Below are 12,095 nucleotides of genomic sequence, written 5' to 3'. Positions count from 1 at the left end.
TTTCAGAAGAAGGAGGCAATGACAAGCCAACGAAGGAATGTTTGGAAGGCTGGTTGAAGGTGGTGCTCTTTGGGTTAGTCTTAACGAAGAGGTCGGGGCAGGGGGGAGGGGAAAGTCCACAGCGGCCTGGGCTACTGAAGGTATGTTCCTCTGCTGCATTTGTCCCACAGCCCGCAGATTTAAGGGTGGCACGGTGGCACAGTGCCAGTCAGCACTGCTGCCTCACAGCGCCAGGGACCTGGGTTCGATTCCCGGCTTGGGTGACTGTCTGTGTGGAGTCTGCACGTTCTCCCCGTGTCTGCGTGGGTTTCCTCCGGGTGCTCCGGTTTCTTCCCACAGTCTGAAAGACATGCTGGTTAGGGTGCGTTGGCCGTGCTAAATTCTCCCTCAGTGTACCCGAACAGGCGCCGGAGTGTGGCGACTAGGGGATTTTTGCAGTAACTTCATTGGAGTGTTAATGTAAGTCTACTTGTGACACTAATAAATAAACTTAATCCTAAAACTTTACGAAGGGACAATTTAGTGCGGTTAATCCACCGAATGCGCACATCTTTGGATTAGAGATTGATCTTCAGTTATTGGAGACTCCAGGCGAGCACTGGAGGGTTGATAACCCTTCAGTCCCTACCAGAGCAGGTTTCAAAAACTGTTATTCATTTAAAACACACAGCTTATTTGAAACTATTGCATTTAGTGCATAATTGAATGTGGATGAAGTGGATAAAAGCAAATTATTGCGGATGCTGGAACCTGAAACTTAAAAGAGAAATTGCTGGAAAATCTCAGCAGGTCTGGCAGCATCTGTTAAGGAGAGAAAAGAGCTGACGTTTCGAGTCCAGACGATCCTTTGCCAAATCTAAAAGGCATAGAAAGTGGGAGATATTTATACTGCAGGGAGAGGGAATGAAAGATGAGGGGAGACCTAATAGAGGTGGATAAAATTATGAAAGGCATAGATAGGGTGAACGGTGGGAAGCTTTTTCCCAGGTCGGTGGTGACGTTCACGAGGGGTCATAGGTTCAAGGTGAGGGGGGGGGAGGTTTAACACGGATGTCAAAAGGACATATTTTACACAGAGGGTGGTGGGGGCCTGGAATGCGCTGCCAGGCAAGGTGGTGGAGGCGGACACACTGGGAACGTTTAAGACTTATCTAGATAGCCACATGAACGGAGTGGGAATGGAGGGATACAAAAGAATGGCCTAGTTTGGACCAGGGAGCGGCGAGGGCTGGAGGGCCTGTTCCTGTGCTGTATTGTTCTTTGTTCTTTGAGTCGTAGCCACAGAAACTAGGGGAAAGGCTGCTAATGGCAGCTCATAGAGAGAATAGAGGGTGTGAATGGCCAAACGGCAGAGAAGCTGAAATCAGAGGGTAAACTGTGACAGATGAAGATGTTGGGGGGGAGATGGGTGGGAGAGAGGCAAAATTGAAAAAAGGAGGAAAGGGGAAGCAAAGGGGGAGAAAAGGTAAGGAAAGGGATGGATGAAGTGAATGTTGGTGAGAGGACAGAGACAGGAAATGACTGTTCAAGGTCAGGGGAGGTTTGGAGGGGCTGCAGGAGGTTCCAGACAGAGAGAAGTGTGAGGCCAATGGGGTGGGGGGGGGGGGGGGGGGTGAAGGGGGGGGGGCGGAGGGACTCAAACCCAAGGATGAGAATGTGCTGTTATGATCTCAGTTGATATAACTGTACAGGAAGGATGGAACTCTGACTCAAAAGACTATAACTTTTTTTTAATCAAATGCTGAGGAACAGAGTCACAGCTCAGCTAATTAGTTTTAAAAACAAGAAAAAACATATTGAACATGACAAATGGATAAGAATGCAGCATTCCCTTACTCATCCTTTAGCTTAACAATTACACACAGGTTTAAAGATTAATACAGATGACAAAATCCACTTGAAGCTACAATGTTCTCATTAGCCCAGAAAGTTAGTGTTTGTGGATTTCTCCTCACGATGTTCCAAACTCCACTCCCAAAACCACGCTTTAAAATCTTCTCCCCTGGCAATACATTCACTTGGCAATCTGCGTTCCACAATCCAGTTCAGGCTTTCCAAAGGACCCATTTGACCTGAGCTTCCGCCCCACTTTAAGCACAAAGTCCATGCCAGGATTTCAGATTAACTGGTTTTCACTGTCACACCAATTCTGATATCCAGGGCTGATGTGGAGTGGCTGGCGTTGGACTGGGGTTGGCACAGTAAGAAATCTCACAACACCAGGTTAAAGTCCAACGGGTTTATTTGGAATCACGGGCTTTCGGAGCGCTGCTCCTTCATCAGGTGGATGAAGGTGGCTATCTTGATCGCCACGTTCCGCATGCATGAGGACGGCCTCAACCGGGATCTTGGGTTCATGTCACACTACATGTAACCCCCACCATTAGGCCTGGGCTTGCAAAATCCTACTAACTGTCCTGGCTCGAGACAATACACACCTCTTTAACCTGTGATTATCCCTCTCTCCACTCGCACTGTCTGTACCTGTAAAGACTTGATTATCTGAAAAGACTCGCATTCCAACCATTATCTTGCAATTGTGTCTCTGTCTATATATGCCGTGTTTGTGAAACCTACCTCTCCACTCACCTGATAAAGGAGCAGCGCTCCGAAAGCTCGTGATTCCAAATAAACCTGTTGGATTTTAACCTGGTGTTGTGAGACTTCTTATGATATCCAGTCAATGCTTTATAATTTATTGATAGAGGATAGTAAGACTTTAGGATTACTTTTAGCAAACCTTTTTCTGGTATCCTCACCAATCAATTCCTCCTCAGCTCTGTCTGGTGTCCCTGCACAGAATCCTGTTCTATTTCCCAGTTTCTTCCCCATTCCCTTCAACTCCAGACCTCCTGGAAACTTTCCTTCATTTTTCCAGCTTCTGAACTAGTTTGCCTTTAGATCTTTGGCACTGGCTGTCTAAACCGTCACTCCATTGTAGGGTTTTTCTTATAGCAAAGCTAAAAAAGCTGGGTCCTGTTTAGCTTCCCCTAGCAGAGCGGAGAGAGAGGCATTTACTCCTTCACTGTCTGCCTCCAATTGCCTCCAGCTTTCAGCTGAAATTAAAGAACAAAGAAAGCTTTTGCTCCCCTTGCAGAGCCTCTCTAGTTGCTAGGCAACTATTTTTCTTCACGCCGTAGCTCAGTACACAGAATATTATCTCAGCTGGAAATGAAACTAACCCCCACACGGACACATGCTTTTGTTTGGCATGAAGTCTAACTATGGCTCACTTTAGGGCGCAGAAATATTAAATTAAACTTTCCAGAAACTATACCTTATTTCTAATGTTTACCCATACAAATATACGTTCCTTAAAACTGCCTTTTGTTTCCTAACAGTGAAATGTGATATGTGATTCCTTGGGGAGGTCGGGGGGGGGAGCTGTGAGGTGAGGGGGAGGAGTGGCGGGGATGGGAGAAGGAGCGGGAGAGGGGTGGGAGAAGGAGGGGGAGAGGTGGAGGGGGGAAGAGGAGGAGTGTGGAGGGGGGAAGAGGAGGAGCGAGGAGGAGCGTGGGGAGGGAAGAGGAGGAGTGTGGGGGGAGTGGGGTGGAGGGAAGAGGAGGAGTGGGGCGGAGGGAAGAGTGGGGGAGGGAGGAGAGGGGAGGGGGGAGGAGTGGGGGAGGGAGAAGAGAGGAGGGGAGAAGGGGGGGGAGGGGGGAGGGAGAAGAGAGGAGGGGAGAAGGGGGGGAAGGGGGGAGGAATGGGGGAAGAGGGGAGAGGGAAGTGGGGGAGGGAGGAGGGGGGAGGAGTGGGGGAGAGAGAAAAGAGGAGGGGGGAGGAGTGGGGGAGGGAGAAGAGAGGAGGGGAGAAGGGGGGGAGGAATGGGGGAAGAGGGGGAGGGGGAGGAGTGGAGGGAGGGGGAATGAGTGGGGGGGAGAGGACGAGTAGGGGGAGGGGGAATGAGTGGTGGGGGAGGACGAGTGGGGAGAGGGGGAATGAGTGGTGGGGGGGGACGGGACGAGTGGGGGGAGAGGAGGAGGAGGAAGAGTGCGGGGGGGAAGGGGGGCTGGGGTGGGTGGGGGGCTGGGGTGGGTGTGAGCCAGTGTAGGTCGGTTCACACACAACTGTTGAGGGAGCGAGATATTAATGCTGGCAGCTCAGTAGTGGATGAGCTAAGGGGAGTGGATGGGAGATTGGCTAGTGTAGCATTGGGAAAATGCAATCTATGCGTGGGTGTTTATGCAGTCAAAATGTGCAAATTCCACATGGTTGTCAAAACAGTTTAGCGAAAACCTCTTGTGACTTTCCTCTGGTTCATTTTCCTTTTGCAGCCTTCAGCCTCCATTCCACGTCCAGGCTTTTCTCTTAATCTTTCTCAAGCTGCCAGGGTTGAGGCCATGATCAAGATTGGCATTTTCAGCCCCTCACCGAGAACATTACGCCCGGGCGATGTGTTATCTGTGGGGGTTCCAGCTGCCCGTCCTGGTGGGCAGTAAGAACCCTCGGGCACGATGGGAAGAACCGAGATTTCTCCTGCTGTCCCGGCCAATATTCTAACTCGACCCTCCCAAGCTTCCCTGGAACAACGGATTAGCTGCTTACCCAGAGCTGCGTTACTGTGCCAAGCCACTCCACATAGCAGCGCGTCTGCAATCGATTTAAATAAGTTGCATGTTAAAAACTCCATTTGAAAGCGTGCCTTGGAGCAAGTTATGCAAGCTGAATGCCTGGAATTTATTTTGGAAGTTCTATTTTTTTTTTTAACTGGCTCAAAATGTGTGTTGTAAATAAAATAATACTAAATTTAAGGAAGAATCATAGAATCCCTTCAGTGCAGAAGGAGGCCATCCGAGCCATCGAGTCTGCACCGACCATAATCCCACCCAGACTCGATCCCCGTAACCCCACATATTTACCCTGTTAATCCCCCTGACACCAAGGGGCAATTTAGCTTGGCCAATCCACCCAACCCGCACATCTTTGGACTGTGGGAGGAAACCGGAGCACCCAGAGGGAGCATTCACTGTTTCCACATGATGCACTATCAATCGAGCAAAGACTAGTTTGTATGCAAGAACAAATAGGCTTTTATTCGCAAAAGACTTGGAGCACACCCATGCTGATGAACTGGTCCGGCGACTGAGGCAGGGGGGGGGGTTGGAAGCAGTCACCTTTATACCTGGACCAGGGGGGGAGGAGTCTCGGGCAGGGCCGGCAGGGGCATGCCCAGGCATGTCACACACACACACACAGGCAATTAGCTTAAGAGTGGTTTACCACACCATGTTAATTTCATTTGATGTACTATTGTCACATGTATTAGTATACAGTGAAAAGTATTGTTTCTTGCCGCACTATACAGACAAAGCATACCGTTCATAGTGAAGGAAAGGAGAGAGTGTGGACTGTAGTGTTACAGTCATAGCTAGGGTGTAGAGAAAGATTAACTCAATGCAAGGTAAGTCCATTCAAAAGTCTGATGGCAGCAGAGAAGAAGCTGTTCTTGAGTCGGTTGGTACGTGACCTCAGACTTTTGTATCTTTTTCCCGACGGAAGAAGGTGGAAGAGAGAATGTCCGGGGTGCGTGGGGTCCTTGATTATGCTGGCTGCTTTGCCGAGGCAGCGGGAAGTGTAGATAGAGTCAATGGATGGGAGGCTGGTTTGCGTGATGGACTGGGCTATGCTCACAACACTTGGTAGTCACTTGCAGTCTTGGTTAGACCGGAGCCATACCAAACTGTGATACATATTCACTGTCCACTAAATGCAATAGTTTCACTTAACCTGTGTTTTAAATGAATAATTGTCTCGTAAATCTGCTCTGGTACAGGGTGGCAATATTGTGGAAGCAACAGCGAAATATAGATAAACCTGCAGGGCTGTGGGGTAAAGGAGCTGGGAATGGGGCTAGCACGGGTCTGATGGACTGAATGGCTTTGTCCTGTGCTGTGCGTTTCATCTCGTCTGCTGTTTAATGTGCAAATTTATTTGCCACCTTCCCCACATTGTGGGATATCTCTCAAAACGAAAGAAGGTATCGGGGAAATCAAAGGTTTGCTGCATTCCTTTTCCAATCGCTCACAAAAGAATCAAAAGTTATAGTTGTAATGTTTTATAACTCTTTCTACCCTGGAGCCACAACTGAAATGAGGGATTAAGAAAGACACTCTTGCATTTCCGTAGCACCTTTTATGACCTTGGCGTGTCCCAAATTGTTTTGCAGCCGGTGAGATGTTTTTTTGCAGTCACTTGTTGTCATGCAGCTGACCTGTGCACAGCAAGCTCCCACAAACAGCAATGTGATAATGACCAGATCATCTATCTTTGGTCGTGTTGGATTCAGGGATAAATATTGGTCAGGACACCCCTGATATTTACTAAGATCCAATAAGCTGTAACCCCATCCAAAAGACAGCCCCAGCTCTGACAGTGCTGCACTCCCTCAATGCTGCACTCCCTCAGTGCTGCACTCCCTCAGTGCTGCGCTCCCTCGGTGCAGCACTCCCTCAGTGCAGCACTCCCACAATGCTGCGCTCCCTCGGTGCTGCGCTCCCTCGGTGCTGCACTCCCTCAGTGCTGCACTCCCTCAGTGCTGCACTCCCTCAGTGCTGCACTCCCTCAGTGCTGCACTCCCTCAGTGCTGCACTCCCTCAGTGCTGCACTCCCTCGGTGCTGCACTCCCTCGGTGCTGCACTCCTTCAATGCTGCACTCCCTCAGTGCTGCACTCCCTCGGTGCTGCACTCCCTCAGTGCTGCACTCCCTCAGTGCTGCACTCCCTCGGTGCTGCACTCCCTCAATGCTGCACTCCCTCAATGCTGCACTCCCTCAGTGCTGCACTCCCTCAGTGCTGCACTCCCTCAGTGCAGCACTCCCTCAGTGCAGCACTCCCTCAGTGCTGCACTCCCTCAGTGCTGCACTCCCTCAGTGCTGCACTCCCTCAGTGTGGCACTCCCTCAGTGTGGCACTCCCTCAATGCTGCACTCCCTCAGTGCTGCTCTCCCTCGGTGCTGCACTCCCTCAATGCTGCACTCCCTCGGTGCTGCACTCCCTCGGTGCTGCACTCCCTCGGTGCTGCACTCCCTCGGTGCTGCGCTCCCTCGGTGCTGCGCTCCCTCGGTGCTGCGCTCCCTTGGTGCTGCGCTCCCTCGGTGCTGCACTCCCTCAGTGTGGCACTCCCTCAGTGTGGCACTCCCTCAGTGTGGCACTCCCTCAGTGCTGCGCTCCCTCAGTGTGGCACTCCCTCAGTGTGACACTCCCTCAGTGCTGCACTCCCTCAGTGCTGCGCTCCCTCAGTGCTGCGCTCCCTCGGTGCTGCGCTCCCTCAGTGTGGCACTCCCTCAGTGTGGCACTCCCTCAGTGTGGCACTCCCTCAGTGCTGCGCTCCCTCAGTGCTGCGCTCCCTCGGTGCTGCACTCCCTCGGTGCTGCACTCCCTCGGTGCTGCACTCCCTCGGTGCAGCGCTCCCTCGGTGCTGCGCTCCCCCGGTGCAGCGCTCCCCCGGTGCAGCGCTCCCCCGGTGCAGCGCTCCCCCGGTGCTGCGCTCCCCCGGTGCTGCGCTCCCCCGGTGCAGCGCTCCCTCAGGGGGAGAATGTGCACACTCCACACAGACAGCGACCCAAGCCGGGAATCAAACCCCTGTCTGTGTGGAGTTCGCACATTCTCCCCCGTGTCTGTGTGGAGTTTGCACATTCTCCCCCGTGTCTGTGTGGAGTTTGCACATTCTCCCCCGTGTCTGTGTGGAGTTTGCACATTCTCCCCCGTGTCTGTGTGGAGTTTGCACATTCTCCCCCGTGTCTGTGTGGAGTTTGCACATTCTCCCCCGTGTCTGTGTGGAGTTTGCACATTCTCCCCCGTGTCTGTGTGGAGTTCGCACATTCTCCCCCGTGTCTGTGTGGAGTTTGCACATTCTCCCCCGTGTCTGCGTGGGTTTCCTCCAGGTGCTCCGGTTTCCTCCCACAGTCCAAAGATTATGCAGGTTAAATGGATTGGCCATGCTAAAAATTGCCCTTTAGTGTCCCAAGATGTGTAGGTTAGGTGGATTCACCGTGGGAAATGTGTGGAGTTACGAGGATAGGGTGGGGTAGAGGATCGAGGTAGGATGCTCTGTCGGAGGGTTAGTGCAGACGTGATGGACTGAATGGCCTCTTCTGCACTGTAGGGATTCTATGATGGGTGATTCTCACAACCTGGTGAACTATTTATCTGTATGATGTTATCCTGTGGCAATGGGATACGATAGTTTTGCTGCCTCAGGTTGGACTGCAATGCCAATTCTACGGCTCCCTCGATTTTGCCCTCTCTGTTTCTGTCTGGAAAAGATGCTTTGTGTGAAGTGCTTTTGGATGTTTTGCTACATTAAAGGTGCACTATAAATGCTAGCTGATGTTTCTTTGTTGCCTAATCTGAGCTTTTCCAGCGTTTTCTGTTTCTCTAACTCTGATTTCCAGCATCCACATGCTTTTTATTCCTCATCGCTGTTGGCACTGCAGCGCTTTAGATCAGATATGCTTGCCCGAGGTCAGTGTGGTTTATACTGGTACAGACCTTGGATTTTGGAATGCAGCCAGGCAGGTGCCAGGGGGCATATTTCAGTGCGCTGGAACCACGCCAGCATACTGGTGCTTCATGCAGGCAAAGTGCATGAGCAAGGCTAAGGCAAGAACCCGGCTGTTGGAGGGGCCCTGTCTTTACCAGACACCGACACCAGGGTGTGGGGGACCCCCACTTTTCCCGAGAGGAGAATGGAGCCTTGTCTTGATATCAGCAGCAGAGCAGAGTGAGTGAGAGAGAGAGAGATTGCCAGTGCCAGAAATCAAGCCATGGGCGGCACGGCGGCACAGTGGTTAGCACCGCTGCCTCACAGCGCCAGGGACCCGGGTTCGATTCCCGGCTTGGGTCACTGTCTGTGTGTGGAGTTTGCACGTTCTGCCCGTGTCTGCGTGGGTTTCCTCCGGGTGCTCCGGTTTCCTCCCACACTCCAAAGAAGTGCGGGTTAGGTTTATTGGCCGTGCTAAATTGCCCCTTAGTGTCAGGGGGATTTGCAGGGTAAATATGGGGATAGGGCCTGGGTGGGATTGTTGTTGGTGCAGGCTCGATGGGCCGAATGGCCTCCTTCTGCATTCTAGGGATTCTATGATTCCATGAACTGCCAGCATGAAACATCTTGGGATATTTTACTGTTGGCGGTGCTATATAAATGCAGTTTGTACATGCGGGTCCAGCACATTGTCGCCTGGTCAGAGATGGTTTGCTCTGCTTCTGGGACCTTTCCCGCTTAATTACGGCACTTGGGTCACGAGCCAATCACCCATCTTATTCCCAAGTCAACAACATGGCGGCTGGTTGGCGTCGCGATGCTGTCACTCACCCGTCTCTGTTTGCTTGTGTGTTGCAGGTTTCCGAAGTGTAACCCCGGGGGGAGAATGTCTCACCATCTCGTCTGGCGAGGAACTTGAACGGACACCTTCCCGGGCACGGAGGCAGGGGGGCGGCGGCATTGGTTCCTACAAGATGGCCGGCACCCCCTCGGGCCCAGCCCTTGGTGCCAGTTGAAGTCTGAGCGTGGAGGGGCGGGTGGCGGGGAGGGGGGGGCTGGAGGCGAGGAAGCGGGACGCGCGCCGGCGAGCGATGGGATTGTTTTTGTCATGGTCACGTAGAATAAATGGCCGTCACTGAGGAGCGGATCACTGCTTGCTGCTGCTGCTACTACTCGTCGCTGCCTTTGTGTGGACGTCTCCCAGACCCTTCTCCGAGGCTCACGCCACCCGGCACTCACGATGGTTAGCTTTTGGAAGTTTGTACGGAATTTTCGTCAGCTGGAACTGCACCGGCTGATTTTATTGCTGATAGCGTTCAGTCTGATTTCCATGTGTTTGTTGGCGTACTATGTGACCAACAGCCCGAAGATTAAGGAGGCCTTGCCCTTGCCTATCAGTGATTGCAACAGTCAGCACAGGATGTCCCTGCCGCCGCAGTCCCTCCGGCGCTTTATGCCGGCGGTGGACACGTCGAGGACTGACCCGGTCGTCCTGGTTTTTGCCGAGAGTATTTATTCGCAACTGGGTCAGGAAATTGTGGCCATTTTGGAGTCCAGCCGGTTTAAGTATCGGATAGAAATAGCCCCGGGGAAAGGGGACGTGCCAACCTTAACGGACAAAGACAGGGGGCGATATGCTCTCATTGTATATGAAAATGTTCTCAAATATGTGAACCTGGATGCCTGGAACAGGGAGTTGCTCGATAAATATTGCATCGAGTATAGCGTAGGGATTATTGGTTTCTTCAAAGCCAACGAGAACAGCTTACTCAGTGCACAACTCAAGGGCTTCCCTCTGTACCTGCACTCGAACCTTGGCTTGAAGGACTATCACATCAACCCCAACGCGCCGCTGCTCTACGTGACGCGGGCCAACGAAGTGGAGCAGGGCCCCTTGCCAGGGGACGACTGGACGGTCTTTCAGTCCAACCACAGCACCTACGAGCCGGTGCTCCTGGCCAGCACCAAGTCAGCAGAGTTCATCCCCCATCTCAGCACGCACAAGGCACTGCACGCCACGGTGGTCCAGGACCTGGGGCTGCACGACGGCATCCAGCGAGTCTTCTTCGGGAACAACCTGAACTTCTGGCTGCACAAGCTGATTTTTGTGGACGCCATTGCCTACCTTACGGGCAAGCGCCTGTGTCTACCCCTCGACCGCTACCTCTTGGTGGATATTGACGACATCTTTGTGGGCAAGGAAGGCACCAGAATGAAAGTCATGGACGTTGAGGTAAGCAGTCCCAAATGTGTCGCATTTTCAATGAATGATGGCCATTCAGCCCACCATTGCATGAGGATGCATGGCCAATAATCTTAACACTGAGGGCAGCACGGTGCCATAGCGGTGAGCACTGCTGCCTCACAGACCCCGGTTCAATTCCGGCCACAGGGCGGTGTCTGTGTGGAGTTTGCACATTCTCCCCGTGTCTGCCTGGGTTTCCTCCAGGTGCTCCGGTTTCCTCCCACACTCCAGAGATGTGCAGGTTAAGTAGATGCTGAAACCAGAGCGCCCGGAGGAAACCCACGCAGACAAGGGGAGAATGTGCAGACTCTGCACAGACAGAATCGAGCCCCGGGTCCCTGGCGCTGTGAGGCAGCAGTGCTAACCACTGTGCCACCGTGCCGCTTGAAGATGTATTTCGGGAGAAGCAAGGGCAGCAGTTGGGAGAAAAGGCAATGTTAATGGGGTGTGATAAAGAGCGTGAGAAGGGGCCCAAGGGGAGCATCAACACCATCATGGAGCAGTTGGGCTGAATGGTCTCTTATCTGTGCTATGTTGTAATATTTTATTAGCCACTGAGTATTTATGTAAACTGTTGCATGCAATCGACCCCCCCGTCAAAGTCTCAAAATTGGGGTAATGGGGCTACATCCCCAGCCAAACTGAATTTTGAGATGCGTCAATTTTATTTATTTCCCATTTGTGGTCTTTGTTACTCGCAGGTGGGAAACTTTTCTGGGGCTGTGAAAGTGCTCGCAAAATCAAGCATTGTTTTTTGGTGTGTGAAATTCTTCTGTCCCCCCCCCTCTCCGCCCCGACCAGAATAAGAGGCAATTTTCTACAATGTGGATTGCAAACGCTCTCTGCTCTTCCAAGCTTGATTGAAGATTAACAGGAGTTAACAAACCCTGCCCCGTTTTGATTCATGGCGCCGTATAATTTACTGCAGTGACAAAGAGTTGTAATAAGCACTGCACGGAAGGCAGGCTTCGCTTTCGCACAAAGTTAAAATAATTTCCGAGTGTTCTCGGGTTACTTGGAATCATTGACATGTAAATACTATATCCTCTCACAGAACTACTTAGGCAGAAATAGAATCAAAATGGAAGTAATATTTATGACACATAGCGTTTGATTTGATTTAATATTGTCACATGTATTAGTATACAGCGTAAAGTGTTGTTTCTTGCACTCTATACAGACAAAGCATACCGTTCATAGGGGAGAAGGAAATGAGAGAGTGCAGAATGTAGTGTTACAGCCATAGCTAGGTGCATCAACTCGATGCAAGGTCCATTCAAAAGTCTGACGGCAGCAGGGAAGAAGCTGTTCTTGAGTTGGTTGTTACGTGACCTCAGACTTTTGTATCTTTTTACAGATGCAGGAGGTGA

The 12,095-nt window shown here is 51.7% G+C and overlaps 1 protein-coding gene across 6 annotated transcripts in view; it reads left to right on the top strand.

Moving 5' to 3' along the window:
* The window catches only part of ndst2a (N-deacetylase/N-sulfotransferase (heparan glucosaminyl) 2a), a 567,251-nt gene that overhangs the window by 454,549 nt on the left and 100,607 nt on the right, over window positions 1-12,095 (top strand). For all 6 annotated transcript variants that reach the window (XM_078199425.1, XM_078199429.1, XM_078199428.1 and 3 more), the window contains one exon: window positions 9,339-10,713. In XM_078199425.1, coding sequence (XP_078055551.1) covers window positions 9,721-10,713 — 993 coding nt within the window. In that variant the 5' untranslated portion in view covers window positions 9,339-9,720. The remainder of the gene's footprint in view (window positions 1-9,338; window positions 10,714-12,095) is intronic.

This window comes from Mustelus asterias, chromosome 28, assembly GCF_964213995.1.
Source record: "Mustelus asterias chromosome 28, sMusAst1.hap1.1, whole genome shotgun sequence".
NCBI lineage: Eukaryota > Metazoa > Chordata > Chondrichthyes > Carcharhiniformes > Triakidae > Mustelus > Mustelus asterias.
This window is presented reverse-complemented; position numbering and strand designations above follow the sequence as displayed.